Consider the following 26,523-nt stretch of genomic DNA (forward strand, 5'->3'; position numbering starts at 1 on the left):
AAGAAAGAAACGAACTTTTTGGGTGCGGCGAATAGCGGTGAGACATCAATATCAACTGATCGAGGAACTTCACCTTCATGATCATGAGTATTACAATTTCGCGAGAATCAACCCACCCATGTGTGATTATCTAACGCTTTACATTGACTTGGGGATCTTGGATTTCACACAACTTGTCCTTCATGGTCCACCCGGCGTCTTCTACCTTGCGGAAATAGAGATGTCGATGTTTCCACCTTGAAACTCGGAATGGGAATGATAACGGACAATAAAGTGCTGAATTTTATGGAAGTAGGACCAGGACGTGACTGCCATTACCATTACATGCACTAGGAACGGCAGGGAAGAACTGCCTGAAAACGAGTTGGTTTAGATGAAAACGCGTAAGAGCGGGGATGTGCATATCAAGAACGAGATATGTCTATTTCAGAGCCTGAGAGCCGATATATAGTATTCCCAGAAATTATTGAGAATCATGTTGCGTCATGTAACTCATTATGTTTATTAACTTCTGGCATTTTACTTACATAAACATGTTAAAACATCATCCTTTTACAGTCTCAGTCTTGTTTTAGTACTTTGTTAGACCTCCTCGCTCAGCAATGCATGCCTGAATACGCCTAGGCACACTACCCATCAAAGTTTGTAGGTACTCGTGTGACAGGGTATCCCAATATTGGACCACCTCGGCCTTCATATCTTCAATATTTCTCAGTCCCTTTTGGTTTATTCTGTCCTTCATGACTCCCCACACATTCTCAATTGGGTTTAGGTCTGGGCTGTAACTGGGCCAGTCTAAAACTTGAACATTTTCGCCCAACAACCACTGTTTTGTGTAGCGCGCAGTGTGTTTTGGGTCATTATCATGCTGGAAAATCCAATCATCTTCGTACAATGTTTGTGCTGTCGGAAGAAGGTGACCATTTAGAATGTCAACGTATCTTTCTTTTGTCAAGTTTCCCGTGAAAACACACAATGGCGTCACTCCGCGAGCCGATATGCCACCCCATGTTTCACATGCCATGTGAAACTTCGGGCTATGTTTTGGTCGCAGGTAGATAGGTTTGACAGTATCTTTGGTCCAAATTTTCACACAATTAGGGAAAAGCCAAACTCAACTTTCATCTGAAAAGAAAACATTATTCCAATCTTGATTTTCATGAGCCCGACACCAGTTTAAACGTTTTTCCTTTTGTGCATCTTTCATCAACGGCGAGGGAATTCCACGTTTTTTCACCCAATTAAGTCTCTGTAATTCCTGCCTAACTGTTTCATTGCATACCTGAGGACTTCCTCTGCTAATTATTTCATTTCTGATGTTCTTAACACTTTTCAATTTGCCCCTACTCACAATCTGCCCAAGTCTTCGGCGATCCACAACACTGAATTTCCTAGGCCGACCTGCCCCTGCTTTGTGCTCTATCCCGGTTCCTGTTTGAATATTCTTCAAAGTTCTGTATACTGTAGACAGAGGAATACCATGTCTACAAGCTAACACTTTAGCATCAGCCTCACCCCTTTCAAAATCATCTAGAATGAGCTTTCTTTTCTCTCTTGCTGTAAATTCTGCCATGTCAACACAGGAAGCCGTCTGCTCAGACAAGGGAGATAACTCTTGGCGTAATGAGCTGCCTTCCAAGCCTTCAAGAGTTGTCTCCCTTATTTAGTATGCTTAGTGCATAGTGAAAGCCCTTTTTCCAATCTTAGCATCATTAGAAAAAAAACAAAGATTTTCTCAATAATTTCTGGGAACACTGTATAATGACTGAAGACGGGACTGAACTGCTTGATAACGTTGTCCACAAAGGGTGAAGGGGCAATTTTACACAGTCTAAAGGTACTACCAACTGTCTGGGAAAGGTGTAAAGTCGAGACAGTCTATGATCGAACTAAAGTACCATCATCAGCATGACGAAACACTGACGTCACCGAATAGTTATGTATGAATGTGTCAATCTGTGTCCATAAACAAGCCTTGACATCCATTTTTCGTGAGTTACATAAACGTCTGGGTTTGGTAAACCGTAATCATTTATACAGGTACTCTGTTCTCCAAATGGTGAATTTAAGTGTCACCTTGATGATGTAACCATTAAGCTTTGATACTGCAGAAACACACACATACATTCAACCTGATATGAAACCCCAGTGTAACTGGAATTTGTTAACCTCTCAAAAATCTAGACTTGCTTCATTTTGAAGATGATCAGTTTTGACACATGCCAGCAGTTTGATGTCACTGACTAAGCAGAACCTTCATGGGTCAATGATCTCTGCAAAGAGTGATATCTTGACTTGCATACCAAAGTTATAAGTAGTCAACACTCCACATAGGTGACTTGTAATGGGATTTGGCATCACTTCAAAGATTCTTGCACAATGAGCATGCATGAATGTATATGTATTGTAAGTCTTAAATATGTTGACTCCAAGACTACCAGAAAACAACAATAATTATAGAAACCTACAACTGAGTAAATTAACAGCTTATTGGCCCTATTATTTTCATTTTTTTCATGAAAAGGATAAAAGTATAACTATTGTACCCCACAGATTGGGTTTGACAAACTTAATTTCTTCATTATTCTGGTTTGTTGGACAACACTGTGTTGACAACGGAAAGGAAAAACAAAATGTTGGTTTTCAAAGAAATTCTTTATAGCAGCCCCATCATGCAATATCAACAGTCACATGACTTTACTCAGTGTAACATAAGGTGTAATTTCTAAATAAAATAAAAAATGTGTACATTTTGTCCCATAGGCACGCATAACAGGTTCAGCTATGTGTGAAGTTTTATCAATTCTGTTCAGACCTAAACTCAAAGTCAGTACTTTTTGTTCAACCCCACCTCCCCAAACATTGCAAATTCTGTTCATAAAAATGTTGTCTTAACTTGAAAGTTCGATCTTGTGTCCCAATGCAATATACATTCAGATTTGAAAGGTAGCATCACATGCTTGCATGCGAGTGATTCTGGGTTTAATATAGCTTAGAACAGAATTTCAGTTTACTGAGGGAGGAAATTGGGGCTTGTCTTGGAAATATGAATATTAGTATGTTCTGACATACCAAGGATGATAAGGACAATCCTGGGATTCAAACACACCAAACTTGTTAGGTCACAACAATTGCCGTCCTTCTGCTAGACTATCATCAGAATGAACAATGTGTTTTAGTAGATCTATACAATTTAATATTGTTAAATTAACCATATATCCCCTTAATATATAAGTAAAGAGCACCTGGCTTTGGATGCATAAATTCAACAAATATTGTATAATAAAATCAGTAATTTCATCCAGCTGTTACAAACAGCAGGCTTACTCAAAATTCACAATCTGCATTACAGACATGAAAAACAAATGAATATCAAAATGTCTTCTAAAGTCGTATAACAGGAGTTGAGCTTCATGTATGAGCATAAACCTGTCAACATATTTGTGACAACAGGAATGTACACAAAATTCCAAAACAAACATTTTAAAGATCGCCATGTCCAGGTTTCAAAGCTGAGTAAATTCCAAATAAAATCCTATGACATGCTTACTTCTCAGTAGCAGTTCTAACTGTATATCAATATTCAAGTATTAGACAGGTGACATTTGAACACCTGATGAGCAGATCCTGGCATGACCAAAGGAAGGAACTCTGCATGTAATACTAATCACCACTTACTTCCTGCCTTTAAGTAATTTATATCATGAATTATCAGCTCTGCTTTTTCAGTAACTTCTGTCTACTTAGTGAGTGAGTGAGTTTAGTTTTACGTCGCACTTAGCAATATTCCAGCTATATGGCGACGGTCTGTAAATAATCGAGTCTGGACCAGACAATCCAGTGATCAACAACATGAGCATCGATCTGCGCAATGGGGAACCGATGACATGTGTCAACCAAGTCAGCTAGTCTGACCACCCGATCCCGTTAGTCGCCTCTTACGACAAGCATAGTCACCTTTTATGGCAAGCATGGGTTGCTGAAGGCCTATTCTACCCCGGGACCTTCACGGGTCTCTGTCTACTTAGCTAGTGTGGATGCTCTGCATAGGAACATGCCACCATTCAGATATAATGAGTCAATGTTGGTAACAGTCCACATATATGATCATACCTTTGACAGAATAATGATGTAGTTCACTATTTACCAACCGCTTCAGACAATACTGTGTTGTAACAGAAACTGTCATCTCACTTGCCAGATTGGATACAGTCTACTGAGTATATTACATTTAAGTAATTGACAAAATTAGACGAAGGTCAATGGAAATTACTATCCCCAAAGTGATGTATGGAAATGAATGACATGACTTGACTACTAAATATAATGTCCTGGTAAAACACTGAAGCAAACTATAGTAATTACATAAACGTTACACAAAGATGCTTGAATATATCATCATGATAGTTGATACACATGCACACATCCATCTTTTTGTCCTGAGAAGATTCGTTCCTGTGAGGGATCTACAGCCAAGCACTTTGTGTGAAGGTCAGACAGCCGCACCATGAGCTGTCCTGAGCACATGTCAAAGAGGAGGAGAGATCCAGACTTGTCACAAACCACAAGGAGGTCCTCAAACAACTCACTCATCTCCGACCTTGAAGGCAAAAACAATAGTGACATCTTTAACAATCTAGTAAGGAGTGTGACTGTTAATTGCCTTTGTAATATGGTCTGTTCTTTTTTTTGTAGGAGAAACAGTATGATGTAAACGTATGATAAGTAAAAAAAATAGAGGATCAATATTTTGAACTCCAGGTTGAATCCTGAATTCGAAGAAGAAAAACCTTAATTTCCTTCATGATGTTTAAATCAGTACAACATTGCAGTGTTACATGTCCTATCAAAATATCATCACTCTGGGCCTTACTGTTTCAAGGATAATGTTTAAAAAATGTCAACAATTGAAAAAAATAGCAATATTTATGAACACCTGCATACTGGATGTAAGTCCAACTTTTGAAGTTGCCACCCTCTTAGTCTTACTGTTTCTAAAAGCAGATTCTTGATTGTGTTAAAAAGAATTACCATTTAAATCAAGTATGCTATTTATTCAGTTTACATTCCTGACTAAATCTTAGTATGATTGTGATGCAACACACCATATAAATATTTCAGAATTCTAGAACTTGGTCTTGTCCAAGAAGGTTGCAACATGCAGAATTAATTAAAATAAATACACAATTTACAATATTTTACCCTTTCCACTGTGGCACTGTCTGGAATGAAAACATTAGATGACTTGCACACGTCATTGGGTTCACAGCAAGAAGACTCACTGGTTTATCTCCCTTGGTATTCATCATAGTAAGCAGTAAATAACCCTGAAAACAAAGATGGGCCTAATCAGAACATTGTGACGGCTTTGTATGATGCTATGACAAGACCATAGTTTTCCAGACTGACCTCAACTGTATTGCAGCTGTTTGAGTACACATTGAAAGAGCGCAAAAGAAATTACTGATAACCTATTTTCAAGGCCAGTAAATATTACATTTATGATTAGTAGGTATTATCACAGGATACTCAAAAACACCAATATTTATGAAAATGCATTATCTTTATTTGGAAACGTTTCCAAAAAATATAACAAAATCATAACTTACAAGCTATGTCAGTGTAACCTTACAGGTTAATATATCTATTTTACATTTCAAACTGAAACAGCATCATTAATGTCTGTAAGTCTGTGTATAATGATGAATAGGGAAAAAGTTGGCATTGTATATGTTAAAGATTCACTTCATGAAAATGGACATTTAAGAACTAGACTAGAGTTACAAGAGATACCTAATTAAAATATTAACAGTAGATACAATATCAAAAGATCTCTTCAAAGGGCAATAGGGAGCAATGTGTTTGTTAAACACACCACTGGGAAAGCTTATGAATGATAAGATTAAGTCTGAGCACTGTTATTCAATGGTTGTTGGATAACAAAGTCACTTTACCATTCAAATTTAATGATTAATCACATACTAGAAAGATGCATGGTCTTTTTAAAAGCCTTCTATTATCCAATACATTTAAAGAATTACAATTCAAGATTGTACAAAATATTGTGCCATGTAAGAAATTAGTTGTCTAAATTTCACTCAAGTGAATCACCAGAATGTGATGACTGTAAAACTTTGGAGGATTTGTATTAATTCTGTAACTGTAAAAATGTTATTTCAATGATTAATCATACTACGTAAAGTTTCTAATATTCTGTAAAATCCTTCTTGGTACAACAGATCATTTTGACCCAATATTTTAGTTTTTAAACATGTGTTAAAATACTATATATATAGGTCTCACAATACAGAAAACAAAAATTCTATGAAGCAATTTCATTATGGATTTGCAACATGCTTTGAAAATATATAGGTATTCAAAGGAAAAAATTATGGCACTATTGTTAGAGTTACAATAAAAATTATTATAAACAAGTACTTGTAGCACTTGTAAGGTTATGTGTAAAACTGTGGTTACGAAGGCTGAATAAAAAAATCATTAACATCTAATGCTTAAAAAGCATACGACTTGACGGTTTCCCTTAATTGTGGTGGTAAAAGGAGAACACTAGCCTCAGTTTTCATTTGTGCACAGAAGACAATGTGAGATTCAGATCCATGGATGTGCGCTGCTGCTGTGTAGGTCTAAGTATGTCAGCATTTGGAATTGAGCACTACCTAATAAGCCTCTGAAAAGCAAAGAAATTTGAAAGGGATTCTGTACACAGCATAGTTTTGCATCTTAGAAATTGCAAATTTATTTGTGTATATATAAAAATGAAATATCACAGGCAGATGATGTACCTGTTCAGACTGTACTGATGCCAGTGTAACTGCTGTGGGGCATGAGAAACTGATGTCCACTGTCTGCAATAACAATCCACACTCGTGATTCCTGAAAACACAAATTCACCATTGTGAATTGGATACTTTTCCGTTATTAGGCCCACTGACCTATATTAGGGTTTCAATTTTTACTGTTCAGGGTGACAATGAAGGTGAGGAGGATCCGTTTGACAAGGAACTTGAACCTGAGTGTGAGACCTGTTCAACTGAAGCACACTTAAACCAACATTCTTATTGAAAGTTCCAGAGGTGTACTTTGTGTTCTCTAATGATTGTTTATAGTTCGGGTGTTCCGTATTATTCCATTTTTAATCAAGTTCATCCCATTTTACTGTGTCTCAGAATCATTTTCTTCAGTTACAAGTATTTCCCGAATTTAAGCCGTCTGCTTCATTTATGGAATTTACACTTGTTAACGAAAGGGGTCAATTTTCCATTTTTATTTCCAAAGATTAAATATGACAATTCCTGGTAATCTGACAAGAGTACCCTAATGCATATGACACAAATTTCACGTCTTCCAAGAGTTATCTCCCTTACACCTTGTTGGGTGTGATTGCCTTACTACAAATTCAATGCTGAATACATCATCGAATAAGAAAACCTTTTCTATTGGATTCGCCTGTATAGTTCATCATAAAAGATTACCATATATGAAACAGTGAGTTGACTGTGAGCCCAACAATGGCAGGAGTGAGGTCTTGTACAGAGCTGACGCTGGTCAGATGACCATCTATGCTGTCCAGATTGATATCATCCACTGTGGCTGTGAATGTGGTATTCAGTGTAAGTTTCTGACCCCTGGTCAGTTTGCCTTGTCTGTAGAACACTGTGATCTGGCGGTCGGTAAGTGGGCAGCAAATACCATTGCTCATGGGGCTAAAACATAAGGCGATCATTCCTAAATATGAGTGCATAAATGCTGCTTCAAGAAAGTGTTGAATTTGTATTTGAAATATTTCACTTTACCCATAATGACTAAAACAGCGATAATATCTGTACAACACAAGATTCTTAAAATAATTGGCTACTATGCAAGTAAATTATACATTTTTCAAATGATCAATTAACAGGAGCATCAAGGATGTAATTCATACATCTTAACCATACTTGGAATCAAACACATGTCTTTGTCATGACAAGCCAATGCTTTAACCATCAGACAACCTATATTCCCCAATATAGAACCACTACTTTTCTTGATTTTACAAAGACATTCCTACTTTTTATGATTGCAATAAAACTGTTTCAAATCTGATTCAGCTAATATCTGTAATATCTTACCATCTTACTGAAGCAGGCAAGGGAAGGTTGAACCTAGTTGAGTCACTTGATAACCAGTCATAGACAAACACACTGACAATGACCGGAACCTTCACACTTGACCCTGACAATACTACAACAATCTTGTCCTCTGATGGCATCAACCAAGCTGTCTCAGCTTCACAACCCTAAATGCAAAATGTATTAACCAGTCAACCACAGTCCACATAGGCAAACGATGTCGTACCATCTCATATATAGATGAGTGATGATGTGTATAACAGATGAAGGAGGGAAGTTTTGATAATATTAATTGTATACTCATACATCTCAATGTTACACAAGGGTATGAACACTATATGTTGACCACATTAAAGCTTACTTTGTAATCATGTAACATAACTAAATACATCAGTAACGCTTACCAACTTGCTTGAAATGATGCATCTCATTTAGGTTAAGTTACCTCTTATATCCAGTAGTCTGTATGTTAACAATATTATCGAAAATGTGAATTGCTTGGTAGAATTATATTTACACCTGAATATTACAGTATGCATTTAATGACTTATGAACATTGATTAACATTTGAAACTAATGCGCTTACTTACCTCAGGTAGAATCCAGTCTAGTTCATTTGTCCACAGTGATGCTTCCATGGACCAGATGCTGAGGGAAGTTGAGAAGACCGTGACTACAAAGTCCACCAGTGACCCTGCAGTGTGTAGTACTCCGCACAGGACTGAGATAATGGGCTCTGTCTTGCTAGTCTGGGATACAGAAATTTATAACAGTGTTTATAACCAAGGACAACAGATCTTACTAAAGACTATAGCTACAAATTATGTCTTGTAGAATGTAAAGCAATAAATATGTTTTATACTGTTTTCGGCCAACAGCTCCGAGTATGTTGAGTCTAAAAATCAAATCCTGTTGACTGTTCATCATCATGGACTACATTTACCTGGTTTTACCAGACAAAGTTTCTTTCATAAGGGCCAAAGTTTATTCTGTTTATAATTAATGACCTTCTTTGTATTCTTCCATACCACATTTTATAATTTGTACCTGAGATAACCTACCTGGAAACACCCCACAGTAACAAGTCTCTTCTCTTCTCTGTTTTCACCCTCTGTATCTGCAGAATCAGTGTCAGCAAGACTGGATAACACATCATCATCAACAACACCACAGTCCCTAGCTTCTGGTAATGTAGCAACACCTGAAGGTGATGCCTTAAAAGCAGAAACTGGACTGCAAAACAATGGAGTGCTCTCCTCACTGACCTCTTGTGATGGAAACAGGGATGGTGAACATGTCTCAGCTGCAGGAATATCATACTTCGATCTCCTGATCTGGTGCTTTGGAGTAACAAATGAATTTTCAACCTTTGGTGTAGACATCAAGCTTGGATGGTGTTTTGGTGTTGCGAAATCACATACTTCTTGCTTTGGTGTCTTAAAGTTGACACACTGGTGTTTGGGAGTTGAAAGGGCAGATTGGTTTTCTTCTCTTGCAGTGTCAAACACACACATTTCGTTAAGTAAATTCACATTCTTGCAAGTGGTGTTGTCTCTTTCCTTTATAACGTCACATTGGTTACTTTCATCACAAAAACTATTTCCTTGTGACATCTTGAGAGGAATCTTCTCTGCTGATAAAACTTGCCTACTGCCAACTTTGATTAACTTATTCTCCTCCTCACTCATACTGAAATCCAACAGCTCAGCTGCATCCTCTACAGTGTCATTGTTCAGATTTTCCTGACATCTTCTGTTCTGATTAACATGCTTGCTTCTTATTTGGTTAGATCCATTTTTACATTCTCCAAACTGAAATCCGTCAACTTTCATACCTATTTTGTGTTTCATCTCAGATGTAAAGCCATTGTCACTTATACTATCCTGCGATACATATTTTGCTATTTGTTTCTGCACTCTCTTGTTAAATATTTTTACTGGCAGCACAAATTCTTTCACTTCTTTGAATCTCTTTGCTTCATCAACAATGAACTGGAACACTGATGATATCATAATGCCCTTTTTACTTTTCTTCAGACGTCTACCTCCTTTAGAAACAAGCTCAGGATGCAGTATCTGAGAACCACATGAATCAGTTTCTAAAATCTCTGATGCAATGGTTTCAGAGTTAGAGTCATCAGGCATGATGTCATCACCAACTACATTCTTGAGTCCTGCTGACAGACGTGGTGATCGTCTCTGTATCAGCATGCCAAAATGACTCTTCCTTCCTTTTTTGCCAGGGACTGTCTCAGACAGTAAGTCCTGACTTGAGAAAAGACAGTCTGAGTATTGAAATTGTGAGAATGGAATCACATCCAACTCAGTAAAATCTAGGTATTCAGTCGGCTGTGTCTGTTTTCTTTGTGAAGATCCTGCTGAAGTCTTTGGGGACTTTTTGAAAGATATCTTTTTTGGGTGACTCTTACATTCTGAATCAGTTTCTTTTGAAAAACACATTTTGTGATTATCGCAAAAACTGCTTGACAAACTGTTTTCTTTAATATTTTGGCACTTGTTTACAAATGTCTTACCACACACCTCCTTAGGCAAAGCTTCCTTTAGATTATCACAGGTACGGTCCTCTTTCATTGTGGCTTGTGATTCTTTGGGAATTGAAGGTTTCAGTAAACTCTGGCTAGCAACTTGGGAGAGAGAATCAGAGGCCACAGTAACAGCCTCTCTTGAAACACTTTCTGTGTCTGATATCGCAAATAGAGAGTCAGTTTCCATATCACTGGATTTGAACTTCTTTTCATTTTGTCTATGTGCCCTGGCACCCCGTTTTCTTTTTCTGCTCAAGGAATGAGCATTCTCCCTTTTGCAGTTTCTTGTGATCTTAGAAACTGGAGATAGAGAGTTCTGAATGGTTTCTTGACTGACATTTGAACTGAATGTCCTCTGTATTAAAATACAATCATCAAGAATTTGATCATCCTGAGATTCATGTTTGCTTTCTAATGAAACATGTTTGCTTTCTTTGTCCACAGTTTGAATGTCTTTCCGTTTCCCATTTGATCCTACTCTTTCAAGAGCATTTTCCACCCCAAAGTCAAGCTTAAGTTTAACATTTGTCAAGCCTAACACAGAATGTTCTTGACATGCTTGATGAAGATCAACTTTCTCTGAATTGTCACTTACTGGAGCTGGTGTAAGAAACAAAGAATTGTCAAGATGTATATCATCAGTATCACATAATGTAACTTTTTTCTCAAGAATAATGGGGTAGTCTTCCAGCAAGTCTGGACTGATAACATTATGTCCAGAACACTGATCTATTAAAGTAACCTCAGCAGAACAATCTAACACATCATCACTTGTCACATTTTCAGTTGCTTTCACTCTTTTCTTACTGTCATACTGAACCAACTGTTTGCACAAAGATTTTGATTTTAAACCTGTGTCAACAGATTTTGAACACTGAACATTAATTTCTGATTTCAATGACTCTCCACAAGCCTGTTCCAGTTTAGCCAGAAATGGTCGTCGAGAAGGAGTTCTCTCCCTTTGTCTAACAAGGTCCTTTCCAAAGTCTCCTTTATTTCTGATGATAAAGTTTTCTGATTTTTCATCTGAGAATGACTGAGATACATCAAGGGAAGCATTTGGCACTGAAACTGGTGTCCATGAGTTGCTGTTCGCACTTGTCTGAGTTTCTTCTTGATGAAGGTGAGGGGAGCCACAGTTTCCTTGGATCAAAGCTTGCTCTCTCAGTTTTTGTTTCACATGTGCTTTTGCTCTTAAGGCACGCTTAGCTCTCTGTGTATTTGTAGAAAAAAAAACCAAGTAATTAATTACGGACAAGAATTTTACAACAACAAACAGTAAAAACAGTACTATGTCAGAATAAAGACACTATACTTGCTCCAAAACAAAACATTTGCAAACACAGTTAAAAGTGGCATCTGAACTATAAATGATATACAGCGGCTATATATCTGCTTGAAGAAGTTATCCAAAGACTGTGTCTACTTGCTCAAAAACAAATGTGATCTAAAAGATGGTGAATATATCTGTGTAAAGAAAAAAAGGGAAAATACTGCTTAGTCATGCTGCAGTGATGGTATTGTTAATTGTGGCCAAGTGAAATCAATATCTGGTCCAGTGAATTTAGAAAAAATTTTTAAACCCTGTAATTGCAGATATGAAATGTATTCCCCAAATTATTTTTGAGATCTTAGATTTTCTATTTCCTCAAAATTTAATACTGTCATAACTTTTCCCTGACACTTCAAAAGTTGCTGCCTGTGGGCCTCACTATTATTCTTTGGTATATCCACTTTCAATAAGCCTCATACCAATAACCTTTCAGTTAAACTGCTTCTTACAAGATTCACTGTGAGAAGATAAGTATGGGAATGAAATTCTTACCTCTAGTTTCTTTTCTTTTCTCGCAAGTTCTCTTTTCATTCGAGTTAGTCTCTCTAAAACCTGTAAAATATTAAAGAAGAAATAATGATTAAAAAAGAACACTGCAGTGGGGTCTTCATACCCTTTAAGCCAATTAAAGCAACATAAGAGATTAAGTGAGAGGGAAGTAATATTACCATATGGAAAGGGTCTTTAAATACACTGCACAAATGTTGGGATAATATATCAACCAAGAAAAGTGCACAATGGTAGAAATGGTCACCCAGGAATTTAACTTGAGTCCTGTATTTGAGGGTTCCTGGGACTCATACTCTTAATTTTCATCAGTCCTGGTCTACAAAATGGGGGTACCAGACACTTGACGATTATTATTAATATGATGTTATAATTTTGTTGCAATTCAGTCACTGTTATTGTCTTGTATATCATGATCATCACAGTAATTAAACTGCAAATGATATCATAACCCAGCTCGTAGTCAGCTAGGAGAATACTCAGTGATAACTTATTGTTACTTGATCAACATATTAAAAACAAGTATTTGGACTTTTTCTGCATCTCTGTGGATGTGTTAGTCTTCTTCATTGCATACACTGTCAATCCTTGGGTCATGGTACTATTTTCAGATTACAGTAAAACCCCTCGATCTTGAACCCCAAGGGACCATCAAGAGAGGTTTGAGATATTGTGTGAATCGATATTGAAATACAATGTATATATGCTCATTGTGTACATAATACTACATATACAATGTACTTACATAGGACAATGTAGAAAATAAAAAATCTCTAGTTTCATTCATTTATTTGTTTCACAGTAATCATTAATGTCTCAAGATAATGGACTGGAGTGGTACAGCATCTTTTTGAGGCATCCACGGGCGGCGATGAAGCTGGTTAACTGTTCACATGTCATAGCCTCAAAGATGACTGTCAAAACCAAGTGGTAGTGATACGATGAACTCAGTTTAAGGAATCGTTCACTAAATTTATATGATTTGGTGATCTTGGGACTAACTTTCAGGGGGATGAAAGGGGTTCAAGATTAGAACTTTTTCATTAAATTTGGCATGTGATTTGTTAAACATAATGATAGAATGATTTGATAATAAACAATAATAATGACCATCATAAGAGATGTAATATATGTACCTCATTTCTGTCAATGGATTTCGTTTCTAAAACATCCATCATATTCTTTACCACCAACACTTCCAGATTGTTGCTTTATTTATGCACATCAGCTGGAACAAAAAAGATCATGAGTTGTTTCAAAGGCATTTAGAAGTTGGTGGAATCAAACTAAATATACTTTATGGTTCAGGTGAAGAAGAGACTAGGAACTGTCTCGAAACGTTGTGACCTTGTATAATAAAGACGTTGAACCATAAAGCATATTTAGTTTAATAATGATCATGCCAAGTCCAGTGTAAGCATATAATTTCTTAAAACAATATTCAGGAGACTGGCGTTAAACAGCTCTTAATGAGATGAAATAATGGTCACAGACGCCTATGGGTGAGTGAGAGAGTGAGTTAGAACACTATAGTCATGTTGGCAATATTTCAACCAAATCATGAACATAAAATTCATAGTAAACACAATCAAATTATAAAAACGTGGCCACAAAGAGGACTGAAACTGACTGTAAAACAAAGAGTATTTGGACACTTGATGTAATTTCCATAGGCTTACATGTTAATTTAGAGCAGCATAGAGTATTTTCACTAAATTGTGCCTATTTGTGAGGAATCATCTTACTTAGGGTCACATTTCTGTTTAAATTCCGTTGCTCATTATCGAATGGCAACAATTTAATCAACAAGTGTACATGTTTACGGTGAACTTTTTCAACTTGGATTGTACATTGTGGAACTATACATATGTAGGTGATAAGTATGATGTCAGTACTTAAATAGTGGTCGGAAAATTTAACTGAAATTAGGTGCACACAGCAGAGATGATTTCAAATCTACCAGCTAGAGTGCAGTTTACCGGGTGCTCTACCTGGGGACTGCTGAGCGCTTGCTTATGAGCGTGCTGCTGTATCCTTAGCCCTTGGGGACCCCCATTCTAGATCCTTCGCCCTTGGGCACCCCCTTCAGGATCCTTAGCCCATGGGCAACCCCCTTCTAGATCATTAGGGTTAGTGAATAAAGGTTAGGGTTGGCTTACTTTTGGTGTGAGTATATCCATCCAAAAAAAGTTGGAAAAAGTGCGCCCTGTAAAGTGCACTACTCCCAATCTGCCTGTCAAACTTTACAAATATCCTTCCTAAAACCATTTCTTGAAAATAATACAATAAAACTATGTTAAGTGTCCGAATACTTTTTGCACGGTCTGTGTATATTGATGCAATATATCATATTCACGTGAAAAATATTATGCCTGCAAAGTTCCACACAAGAATTTTTGCCTCATGGCCGGATGGCTGCAGTTTTACAGATCATTTACCTGGTCACTGAGAAAGACACCATGCAGGAGTTTTGACCATTTTAAGAAAAAATCGAGTGCGGTTGACGGAGCAGACGATATCGGAATAACTAATTTCAAAAGCAGTCTTGAATGCTAATCACTTAGACATTGGTGGAATTCAATTATAAGTGTACGAATATTCTGAAAGCGCGTGACACGGTATTTGAACACCGATCACCTCAAAATAACGGTAAACACATTATCGTAAGATTTTCACTTCACATTTACCGCCATCTTGGTTTGGACACCTGACGCATGCGCTCCAAACGCGCACTTTTATATCCGTCATGCGCAGAGTATTCTGAGGAAGAGAAGCGATCATCTAGACGTTGTTTGAGATGGGTTAAATTTTGTCACTTATAATTGTGTGTCTGTGTGGTTAATTCCAAAATGGCTATGGATACGTATCCTCTAAATTCTGGATAAAATGGAAACTGTTGTTTTAACGCGTATATGGAAGCTCGATCAATCAGCGCCGTAATGATGTGCACTGCTGTTACCAGTAGTCCCTCGCCCCCTCGGCCTGTAAATTCGGCTTCTGCATCCAAATCATACGATTATTTACTGAAATTTCTCCTTGTTGGGGACAGTGATGTTGGAAAAGAAGAACTATTATCAGGGATGGAGGACGGAGCGACCGAATCACCCTACGGATACTCGAATTGTGGTGTGTATTCCTTCATTGTACTGTTGACAATCTCGCACAATCTCTTGTAAACATGTAAACATGACATCATCCAATGATGACTGTTTTCACTTTCGAGGAGACAAATCATGGCATGATAAAGTCCAGACCTATTCTCACATGTTTGCATGTTGATAAAATGTACAATGTATAAATACTATATTTTTTCATACATGTAATAAGAATTTCCAGCCAGAAACATAAATGTCCGAATGTACACACCATTTTTCACGTATTCTGGGGTAGACATATCTTTTGATACAAAAAAGTGTTCTATGTGTTGAATGTAACTCAGCTGAATTAATCTGCGTTAATCTCTGAGTGGGCACTATTTTAAACTGTATTACATACGTAAACCAGCTTTCAACAGGCATGTCAGTGACAGCATGCACAACAGTCCACAAAAAAATAAGTTGGTTGCAACAGTCATAACTTATTGGCTAACACTGAAATTGCTGAATCCTGGGGTACTCCTTTCTTGATCAGTGGTAATTGTACTGATGGATAAGGAGAAATGAATTTTTAAAGAAAAATCTAGCAAACAGTTAAAATTATGCAGATAGATTATTGTTGTTTATCAGTGCATGTTAATAATTCACAAGAGTTCTGTAGTGCTTTATTTGCATATCTAAACGCACTCTAAGGCACTTCACGTGTAAAATACTGTATGGTGATATACAGGTGTTATACAAGTGATGCTGAAAGATAAACAATTAAAAGCATTGTAAAACACTTAAAAGAAGGAGTAAAATTGTATACAGTGATAAAACCAAAGATACACTTTTTAAAAGTGTTGAATGTTTAACTAAAGATACTGTACAATATTTTGTAGTGATTTTCTCTTACCTTTTTATATGAAACTGTTATTGCCAGATAATGATGACCAAGAGCAATGGTGTTGATAGAAACTGCATGTTAGAATTAAATTATGTGTTTATTTTTTCCAGGGATTGATTATAAAACAACAACGATTTTGTTGGATGGCAAAAGAGTGAAGTTGCAGCTTTGGTGAGTATATTGCATATGTGATATGCAGATACAGATACTGTATGTAGTCCCCAGGATATAATCCAGAATATTGATAACATTGCACAATAATCCTGATAATATCCCCTCGGCCCCAGAATACCAATACAAACATTTGCTAATGCCATAAACATGGTGTACTGTAGTACCACTAATGAACATCATTATCAATGGTTATTGTATAGGTAATTTTTTGTTCACTGTTTTGGTATTATGGTAAGTGGAACAGAAGCCCTGAACTAATGCTTTAAACATTTACAGGTTTCTTGGGCCATCTGGACAAAGGTTGAGCACTACTTATGTGTTCTCGCTTTTTCTATAATTGACATTCTTCATTTACATGCCCCCACTGGGCTCACAAATACATGAGAAATCACTTGTATATAGTTCCTAATAATGTCAATGCTTTGATGTATAGTGGCATGATTGTTTCTCCATCATAATTGGCGTTGTATGTTTCACATGTGAAAGTGAATGACATTAAGCTGCACAGACTTTGCTGAATGAAATAATAAGAAAATTTATTGACTTGGCCATACTGTATCTCTTTGGTTGACAGGGACACATCTGGGCAAGGGAGGTTCTGTACCATCCTAAGATCTTACTCACGAGGGGCGCAGGTATGTTTGGCTGTGTTAATCATGCTACTTTGCAACCAGGTTATTTATCATGCATTATGTCCTATTGATACTATATTAGTTGTGTTAGATGTTTGTGGTTTAATGCACACTCTTGCATTATAGAGGTCATGTTCCCATGAAGGTCTGGGGTAAAATAGGCCTTCAGAAACCCATTCTTGCCATAATAGGCGACTATGCTTGTTGTAAGAGGCGACGCACGGGATCGGGTGGTCAGGCTCACTGACTTGGTTGACACATGTCTTCGATTCCAGATTACGCAGATCGATGCTCATGTTGTTGGTCACTGGATTGTCTGGTCCAGCCTCGATTATTTACAGACCGTCGCCATATAGCTGGAATATTGCTGAGTGCGGCGTACAACTAAACTCGTTCGCTCACTCCAATTCATGTAACATGATATGCCAAAATATAACTTTCTGAATCAAGACTCTGACAAATGTTTGTTGTGTATGTGACATGTGTTTCAATTTTTCAAGTAATTGTTTCATGCCAGTCATGTCTGTATGGACGATTATCCTGCTTAATATGATTTAGAATATATGAATAGCAAATGTAAATCAATGGTTTAAGTAAATCATTATGATCTGATTACAATATCACATGTCACATATGTTTATCGTGATAATTGTCAATAGCATTACAGTTAGTTTGTAATGTTTTCATCAGTAGGAACAAGGGTATTTTGACAATGATTTATGGGATCTGTATTTGCTAGAGGTAAAACAACATGTTGTATACCTGGCATTATTAGCTTTCATGTTTGAGTGATACAAGAAACCAGTATTGATCTTGCATGAACAAACAGATGGGCAAACATAAACATGTGTCACAATATAAGGTGTATTTATACATGGATAGGGGTTGAGAGACAGGCAATGATGAACACAAGCCTCATGTCATCAGCACTGTTGTCTATTTCAAAGGGAATACTCCCAAGAGGCTGTCTCTGAATGAACTTTTGATTTCTGGAAATGTATATTTCAGTGATCGTGATTGAAAACTGATATTGACATGTTAGTTGCAGTTGTGATGTGTGAAGTAATTTATTTACACCGCATCAATATGATGAAATTAATTCATTTTAGCATAATGTGAACATAGACAGTATTGTTACATCAGAAACAGGTTAGCTGAGGAGTCTGAGTGAACTATACATTGGAAGGCATGCATGTAGAATAATTCCACCATACTTCTAGTTGTTACATGCAGTGAGTTATGAATGAGTACTGTAAGAACAGGGTTTGCCTTGATGTACACACTGTCGTGACTTTTACCACCGGGTTAAGGCTGCCTTTCTATGTGATTTTATAACTATTTGATACAGATTTACAAACATTTGCTCGTGATATGGTTGGAATTCTTTCAGGGACGGAACTGAGTGAAATAAAGTCATACCTTGGACTATGCTTTTTACTACAGATTTCTCATGGGAAGGGTTATGTCACTTTCATGTTCAAGTTTCTCTAAGAACTTTCCTGACTTCATAGCAAAAACTTTCTGTACTGATCCCCAGAAGAAAACAGTTGATGTTGATCCAGTTGATGTCACTTCAAGCATTAAAAACTCTTTTTGACATAAATAATAAAAAAAGTGATTGTTGTCTGCCTGTCATTCTGGATCGTATCTGTCATTGATGACATGATTAAGTTTATGACAATGGTCAGGAATTGTCTCATCCTAAGTATGGAATAAATGTCTTGTAGAACTGATCAGATATCGGTGGCATAAGACCAGAACGTCTGCATTGAATCAGACAAGAGATGGACATGGCTTGACCATTGTCTATTACTGTAGTACTTGACTGTGCATGGGAACAGTTTGACATGACTGCTGAATTGATTGATCTATACATCTGAATGCAAATGGATTGATTGTTGGTCTTGGAAGAACTTGATGTTGGATTCAACTAATTAACGCTGAACTTTGAAGCAAGGAGCAAATTAGTTTTGTACAAATTACTATGAATTTGCTGCGCCATGTTGCAAGACCAGATCTAAGGCCTGAAAATGGAAAGAGGATTTTCTGTTCCTCAAAAGCCCTAAATTAAGATGTCTACCATTAGTTTATTCAATAGGCCATAATGTTTGTTATAAAGCAAGGGGTAATCATGAAAATATATGCTCTGCACTGTAAACTTTACAGTATTTCTTCAGCATAGTAATAAATCAGGCAGCTTGCTGCTTTCCTGGCTTGAAATTAGGCGTAGATTTGAATTCATCATTTGCATTAGGGATGATGTTACTAGCCAGGTAGAAATGACTAGACTGAACATATGACTAGACTGATATCCATTTGGTATATGTTGGTAATGAGTATTTACAATAACATTGGACCAGGACAGAGCATGTCTTATCTTGGTCCTACTGGCCTGTGGCTCTATGCCCGAGGTTGAAATATGCATGGACTTAAGTGAAATCCCAGCTTAACCTCCATGTTATCATTACACAAGATTGTTGACACTGACTGGTAAGAAGTATCCCCCCACAGCCTTTCTCCACATGGGTTTTCATAAAAGATTAAGAGACAAGGTATTGACAGTGCTGACAAATGCCTTTTGGAAATAACTCCTTTTTCAATGTCTGTTTGATATATTTTTGATAAGACTTAATGGCCAGATGCTTCTGGTACACTGTCTCCCGGATGGTGTACAGGGAGGCTGACAGTGACAGATGTAAGCCATCCCTGTTGATTCCTGTAATGATGCATAGGTCTTTAACATAATTAAGAAATTCTTGTTCCAGTGAAAAAGGGGGAGTAGGGTAACCTAGTGGTTAAAACGTTGGAAGGCCTGCATTCTATTCCCCTCAAAGTGTACAGTGCATATTTCTGGTGGGTACAATGTGTGAGTCCCATTTCTGATGTCCTCTACTACAAGACTGATGTAATATCAATATCACTAAAAATGACATAAAACCATGTCCACTCCTGTGAAAAGAGTTTCTGTATTTTACATACATGTTAGACTTTTTGGGAAGGCAAGCTCTGTTATTGTTAATCAAAATATTATGGATATAGTGACAAAAAAAACCACTAACCCCTAGGCCTCTGAATATTTTTATGGATATTTATATTGTTTGTTCAGTTAAATTTCCCACAAAATCTCCATGATCCCCAACATTTTTGTTCAGCATGTTATCCCATAGTGGAAGAATATGTTAATAATCGTTTATGTGTTACCTGAACAAACATATGGGTTTATAGACTAATGCTTAGTCTCTGAGTATATATAATTTTGATAGTAAGATTCTAACACATATAAATTGAAAAGGAGCCCCAGGGAGACCAGCTCAGAGCTGAACCTGGGGAAATCTAGACTTCATTTGGGGCTTTTGCACTGCAGAGAAGGTTTGGAAGCCAAGAAAATAATGTGGTTCATAGACTGGGAGACAGGCTAATGGTTTTACTGAGAACACATCTTCAGTCTACTGCTTTTTACAGTTCCTTCTGAAAACAGCACCAGTTAGTCTTACGTGACATGTATATAAATTATATTTTTATAATCAGGTAATACAAGATTAAAGCACTTCAACAACAAATCTGTGAAGCTTTTGGATGCAATGTTTGAATACAATTTTGACTGTCTTGTAGTGAATAGGGTAGGAGGTATCATAGCGCTTAAAGCATCTGCTTGTCATGCTGACGGCCCCAGTCCTATTCCCACATGGGTAAATATGTAACGCCCATTTCTTGTGTTTACATATATTGTGATATTGTCTGAATATTGCTAAAAGTGGCGTAAAACCATACTCACTCTCTTGTAATGAATAAAGTCCATTTATGACATGCAGAAAAGTTTGAAGAGTGAGTATGGCAGATGTTGGAAGAAAATAATCAATATGGATAGATGGGAAATGGTAACATCTCATCCACCTAGAAATGTCAGCTGTAATGTTTCCCTGGCTGGCTCCAGGCCTGCCTGCAACTCCACATGCTCCTGTCTTCAGATTATTGTAATTCCACACATGACATTTGTGGTATTCCGATTCATTATCCTAGCTTTGTGTAACATCTTGTTCTACATTAGAGAGCTTAGTGTTTGTCTTCACAGAATTAGGGAACATAATAGTGTTACATGCTGAACATCATTCAGTGGGTATTTGTGTAACAGTGATAGCTAGGTAGTTAACTGTTTTTCTTCGTCTGCAGTTTGCATGCTGAAGCTTGACAGTACTTCAAATTAGGTGTTTGTTTTTCTAATGAATGCCTTTAGCTGTAGTGAGTGTGCATGTTTTTCATGGTTTCTGAGCATTATATATGTAGTATTTGGCATCTGTTGAAGGAGCTAACTTTCTGATTTATCAAGATTCGTGTGTAGATTTTTATGTGAGCTCGCTCAATGTTATGTTGTCATTAATGTTGTCAAGCTTATGGTGACTTCCATTTTCAGTTTCCTGATTCTTTCTTTGAATTCGTAACTTTGAGGACGCAATCTTCTCAGTGTAGACCCGTGAAGATCCCGATGTAGAGTAGACCTTCAGCAATCCATGCTTGCCATATAAGGCGATTGTGCTTGTCGCAAGAGGCGACTAATGGGATCAGGTGGTCAGACTCGCTGACTTGGTTGACGCATGTCATCAGTTCCCAATTGCGCAGATCGATGCTCATGTTGTTGATCACTGGATTGTCTGGTCCAGACTCGATTATTTACAGGCCACTGCTGAGTGCGGCGTAAAACTAACTCACTCACTCATTCACTTGTCAGTGTATTTGGGGTCATGGTAACTACCATTGTCATCTAGCTACCCTATTCTTTCATTGAGGTTTACAAAGTCCTTTTATTCAACTAATATTGTATTACTTGCCTTTATTTAAGCCTCTGACTGCTGGTGTCCTATATGGATGGCACTAAAGTGTAGTTGCAAATTGAGAACTTGTTTTGCTGTATGTTAGAATGGGTGGTTCAGTTTTTGAAATTGTTGAAATTTACTGTCCAGATTTCTTTCCCTTAGTCATACCAGGATCCCCTGAATGAGGACTAAATGTGAATTCTGGCTTCACGTTTTCTTCTTTCCTTTTACTACCCAACTCCTTAAACACTTTGGTTATTTTTCACACAAATTGTGACTACGTAAGCTTGTTGAATATTGCACTATGATGTATGTGGTACTATATTGTGGCTGTGTCATGACTATGGTCATCATAGTCAAGATACCATGTGTTAATATTACAATATTGCATAAAATCATGTGACCTTAACCTTTTAGCACTTAACAGGCAGCTTGGGTTATCCAGGGTAATAAGATTAAGTTGGTGTTCTGAGACCGAGCTAAAGAAGATGACTTATTATTATTATTGTTATATATTCTTCCTCATTCATATTTCCTACTTGAAACCTGAAGTGACCCAGTTTAGTTGCAGCTATGAAAACTATTTACCTCTTAGCTACTGTTGCTGTATTAAGTCTTGTACAAGGTGAACCGGTGCTGTGTAGAAGCTGAGTGGTTATGTAGTGCTGCCTGCATAAATGGAAGCTGTTTTGTCCTTTATATATTACAGGAGTATTTCATCACCAGTGAGTTTAGTTTTACACAGCTTTTTGCAATATTCCAGCATTATCATGGCTGTACAGATGCAATATATCTGGGATAAGTGGATGAACCCCTCTGGTGATCTTGTATGTAAGAGGCAGTCCATTTCCAATTAGGACATTGTCATGAAGTGAGATTTAAGACAAATTAGCAATATTACAAGCAATATCACATTGGGGGACACCAGAAATAGGCTTCATACAATATACCCATGTTGGAAATCAAAACCAAGTTTTCTGTGTGATGAGCACTTTAACCACAAGGTGACAACAATGCACCATTTCGTTACCACTTGAGCTATGTGTGGATGTGGTAGTATTGAAGTCTTTATTAATCACACCTACAATCCGGTTAGTCAGGGCAAGAATTGAAGACCAACACTCATCATACTGTTTTGACAATGAGTACATAAAGTGCTTTTAGTCATATCTGAATTATAGCTGTTGAGAAACCATGATGGTGATGATGAGGGTGGTTATGATGACCACCACCACCACCATCATATCATCATCATCATCATCATCATCATCATCACCATCATCACCACCACCATCATCATTATCATCATCATCATCATCATCATCATCATCATCATCTCCATCATCATCATTGCATTACTTTACATTGCCTTCTTACATGAAGTTGACCGCGCCAGAACAAGCCAGTGCTTGGTTGTTACACTCTGATCATGGTAATGCTCAGCCCCCTGTGGCTTTCTTGTGTTGACTTTGGTGTTTACATTCAGTGTTATTTTGGGAGCTGATATATTTCATTCATGGGAAACAATATGTTGCACTTATGGAGGTAAAAGTTGCAACTTGAAGTTGTTTTTGACTGAGTATTACTGAAAAGTAAGATGGCCTCTGATGTACTGTGTTGTATTAAATAAAAGGTTTGGAAAACCAACTAAGGATGGAACCTCATAAAAGTATTAATTTGTGAAGATAGATAGATAGATAGATAGATAGATAGATAGATAGATAGATAGATAGATGCCTTCAGTAAAAGTCTATATTCAGTGCCAAGTTTGTGAAACTAAGTCACTCAACTCCAAACTTGGCCTTCATTCAAGAAGTTAAAGCATCCTGTTTGAGAAAGATGCCTTCCTTTTAAAGTTAAATCATTAAATTTATGGTACAGCACATGACAAAGCAATTACTGTGTAAAACAGTGAGCTAACAGGAACCTAACAGCTTGCACCCTGTGGCCATTTCCTTGTTGTGGTTGAGTTCAGGGCAGACCTTCAGTTGTGATGCTGTTACAGAAGAAAAATTATTCTTGGCTGAAGACTGTATGTTATGAACAGGAAACTAAACATTACAGTGGTTGTGTAGGGGTGTGTTTTGTGAGATACCTGTATGTGTTTTATCTGTAGTAGATACAACAGGGGAAACTATGATCTACTCCTGGCATGTTGTGTGTATGTTGTTTGATGTCACACTCAGCAGTGTAACAGCTATAAGATGACCGTGAGTAATTGGGTCTGGTCCATACTGTGTGATTGGCATCATGAGCATCGATCTACTCATATAGGATAATGTGACATGCAATCAGTCTGATCACCTGATCCATTTAGTTGCTTCTTCCGACAGGCATTAGTTACTTGGGACCTACAGTCTTGCACGGAAATGCCATGGGTCATTGCCATTGGCGGGCCATGAGGTACGAATTGAATTGATATTCGTTGGCCTACACACTTTGGTATCAAATTATGCCTACATCCAACATTGATATTTATCACAGTTCTTGAGGCATGATGTATGTATCATGATGCATAATTGCAGCCATTTCTGCTCTCTTTAGTGGAGCCAGATTAGAAAGACCCTGTTATTGACCAGTTCTCTCTCTTGTGTGTGTTTAGGCTCATTTTTATGCAATCAGATTTAGAAGTTTGTTTTGTGGTCATAGTAACGCAATAGTAGTCTGTGTATTTAAGAAGCCAGATTTTAACAAAACACAGAAATCCACACAAAAGTATAACTTTAATTGAGTACTGGATAGGCAGATTCAGTGTCAGATTCAGATTAAAACCACTATCGGCACTGGGGAAACGAAATTCCATTCATATCAGTATGAAAATAGATCACATTTTTCAATGAAGGTATGATTTGATTAATTAATTAATTGACAACGTTAGAGTATGAACTCTAAACATAGTGCATGTGTACAGAGCTTGCAAAACACAGTTTAGTGGATCTTATTTAGAACATCAGTTCGTTTTAGCTTTGTTCTCGAAATCAGACAGTATTATCACTTTAAGTTGCAGGCGACAAATGAATACAGAATTCTTATTTAGAATGTTTTTTGGTATTTTGGCATGAATAATGTCATGCAAAAGAATGAGAATAACTGACTTTTTTGCACAAAATACCACTGAGAACAGTGTCAGTCACGTCTCCCCAGACCGATACGTCTGTTAAGGAGACATGTGAATCGAAAGGCGAGCAAAACCCCGAGATTGACCCCGGTCCCTCCGACTCTAAAAAAAAAACTAAACCAAGTGTTTTTCAGACAAAAAAATGTTTGAAAGAATGGCCATGGCTCTCTCAAAATGAACTTGGTGCTATGATATTTGACTACTGAAGCCAAAATAAAATGAGAAATAGTTTCACAGATGGCGGTTGCAATAACTTTCGTACATCCACACTATTTTGAAAGACGGTAATTCAGATATTCCCACCTACATTTTCCAAATGCCCCTTCTTTTTTTCGTGAGGGGGTGAGAGATCCCCCCTAGATGTTCAGTTCTAGAATAGACACTGCAGATTGTGTTAATATTGCCAGGTGTAAATTCACAATCTATGAAATATCAGTATAGATGAGACAGATATGAATATGTAGGGATTATTTTCCGCAATACCCATGACAATATTTTGCGATTCTTTCACCAGTCTCATAGTCCATGTACACATCTTTTATTGAATTCTGACATGCCACTGATGGCATTGAGTTGAACTATGGGCAATTATCTCCAAAATGATCCCCATGAAAAATACCTGTAAATTTACCAAATGTTACAGTCTAGCATGTCACACAAACCTAATGAACTATATTTAGAGTTACAAGGAAAGAGATGTCATCATGAATCATTCTTGTTAGACTGGTCAGGGTTAGATTTTGTTCAGTCTGGCCATGCTTGCTGAGGTACAGGGTCAGCTGACTAGAGAATTAATCATATCCAACAAGCCGACAAGGGTTCTGAAAGTCCATGTATGTAGTTGATATTGTTCAAACACAATGTATACATGCTAGTAGGCCATCCTCCCTTTGATGTGCTTTTGATAGATGTTGATGTACAGGTTATGGTGTGTCTGAGATTGTTGTTTCTAGCTTATCGAGACATTTTTGTGAAGCTGTGGAATATTTGGCCAGGGAAGTTGACCAGTATGCCATAGGTCAAAGTCAAGATATTCTCCATATGAAAATTGATTTAGTGATGAGACATTGCACATTGTTAGGGAGCTGCTGATGTTAATATGCATAACAAAAGTACTGAACAGTTTCAGCCGTGCCAGAAACATGAATGCAAGATAAGGGTGACTCCTGCTTTGAATTATAAAGTATTGCTTTTCTCTTATGTAGATGGGGGGTGGTGGGGTAGCCTTGTGGTTAAAGTGTTTGTTTGTCATGCCAAAGGCCCAGGTTCAGTTCCCCACATAGGTAACACGTA

The 26,523-nt window shown here is 37.3% G+C and overlaps 2 protein-coding genes across 2 annotated transcripts in view; one reads left to right on the forward strand and one right to left on the reverse strand.

The window, feature by feature from the left end:
• Window positions 1-2,640: 2,640 nt before the first annotated feature.
• LOC137283614 (uncharacterized) lies at window positions 2,641-15,219 on the reverse strand. Its single transcript, XM_067815207.1, has 10 exons — window positions 14,953-15,219; window positions 13,651-13,742; window positions 12,500-12,559; window positions 9,191-11,887; window positions 8,720-8,878; window positions 8,130-8,296; window positions 7,494-7,724; window positions 6,804-6,894; window positions 5,203-5,327; window positions 2,641-4,600 (listed from the first exon to the last, which is right to left on the reverse strand). Exons 2-10 carry the CDS (start codon window positions 13,690-13,692, stop codon window positions 4,399-4,401), a joined length of 3,774 nt encoding a protein of 1,257 aa, XP_067671308.1. The 5' UTR covers window positions 13,693-13,742; window positions 14,953-15,219; the 3' UTR covers window positions 2,641-4,398.
• A 38-nt stretch (window positions 15,220-15,257) lies between these two features.
• The window catches only part of LOC137284686 (ras-related protein Rab-40B-like), a 35,740-nt gene continuing 24,474 nt past the window's right edge, over window positions 15,258-26,523 (forward strand). Inside the window, exons 1-3 of the mRNA XM_067816598.1 lie at window positions 15,258-15,640; window positions 16,606-16,666; window positions 17,244-17,304. Coding sequence (XP_067672699.1) covers window positions 15,427-15,640; window positions 16,606-16,666; window positions 17,244-17,304 — 336 coding nt within the window. The 5' untranslated portion in view covers window positions 15,258-15,426. The remainder of the gene's footprint in view (window positions 15,641-16,605; window positions 16,667-17,243; window positions 17,305-26,523) is intronic.

This window comes from Haliotis asinina, chromosome 5, assembly GCF_037392515.1.
Source record: "Haliotis asinina isolate JCU_RB_2024 chromosome 5, JCU_Hal_asi_v2, whole genome shotgun sequence".
Taxonomy (NCBI): Eukaryota; Metazoa; Mollusca; class Gastropoda; order Lepetellida; family Haliotidae; genus Haliotis; species Haliotis asinina.

Excerpts from the sequence above, each read along its gene's own strand:
- LOC137283614 (XM_067815207.1), bottom strand. The coding sequence starts at position 13,692 with ATGATGGATGTTTTAGAAACGAAATCCATTGACAGAAATGAG. Across the intron at positions 11,888-12,499 it reads GAAAAGAAAAGAAACTAGAG|AGAGCTAAGCGTGCCTTAAG; the intron begins GTAAGAATTTCA and ends ACAAATACACAG. Across the intron at positions 5,328-6,803 it reads CATCAGTACAGTCTGAACAG|GGTTATTTACTGCTTACTAT; the intron begins GTACATCATCTG and ends CTTTGTTTTCAG.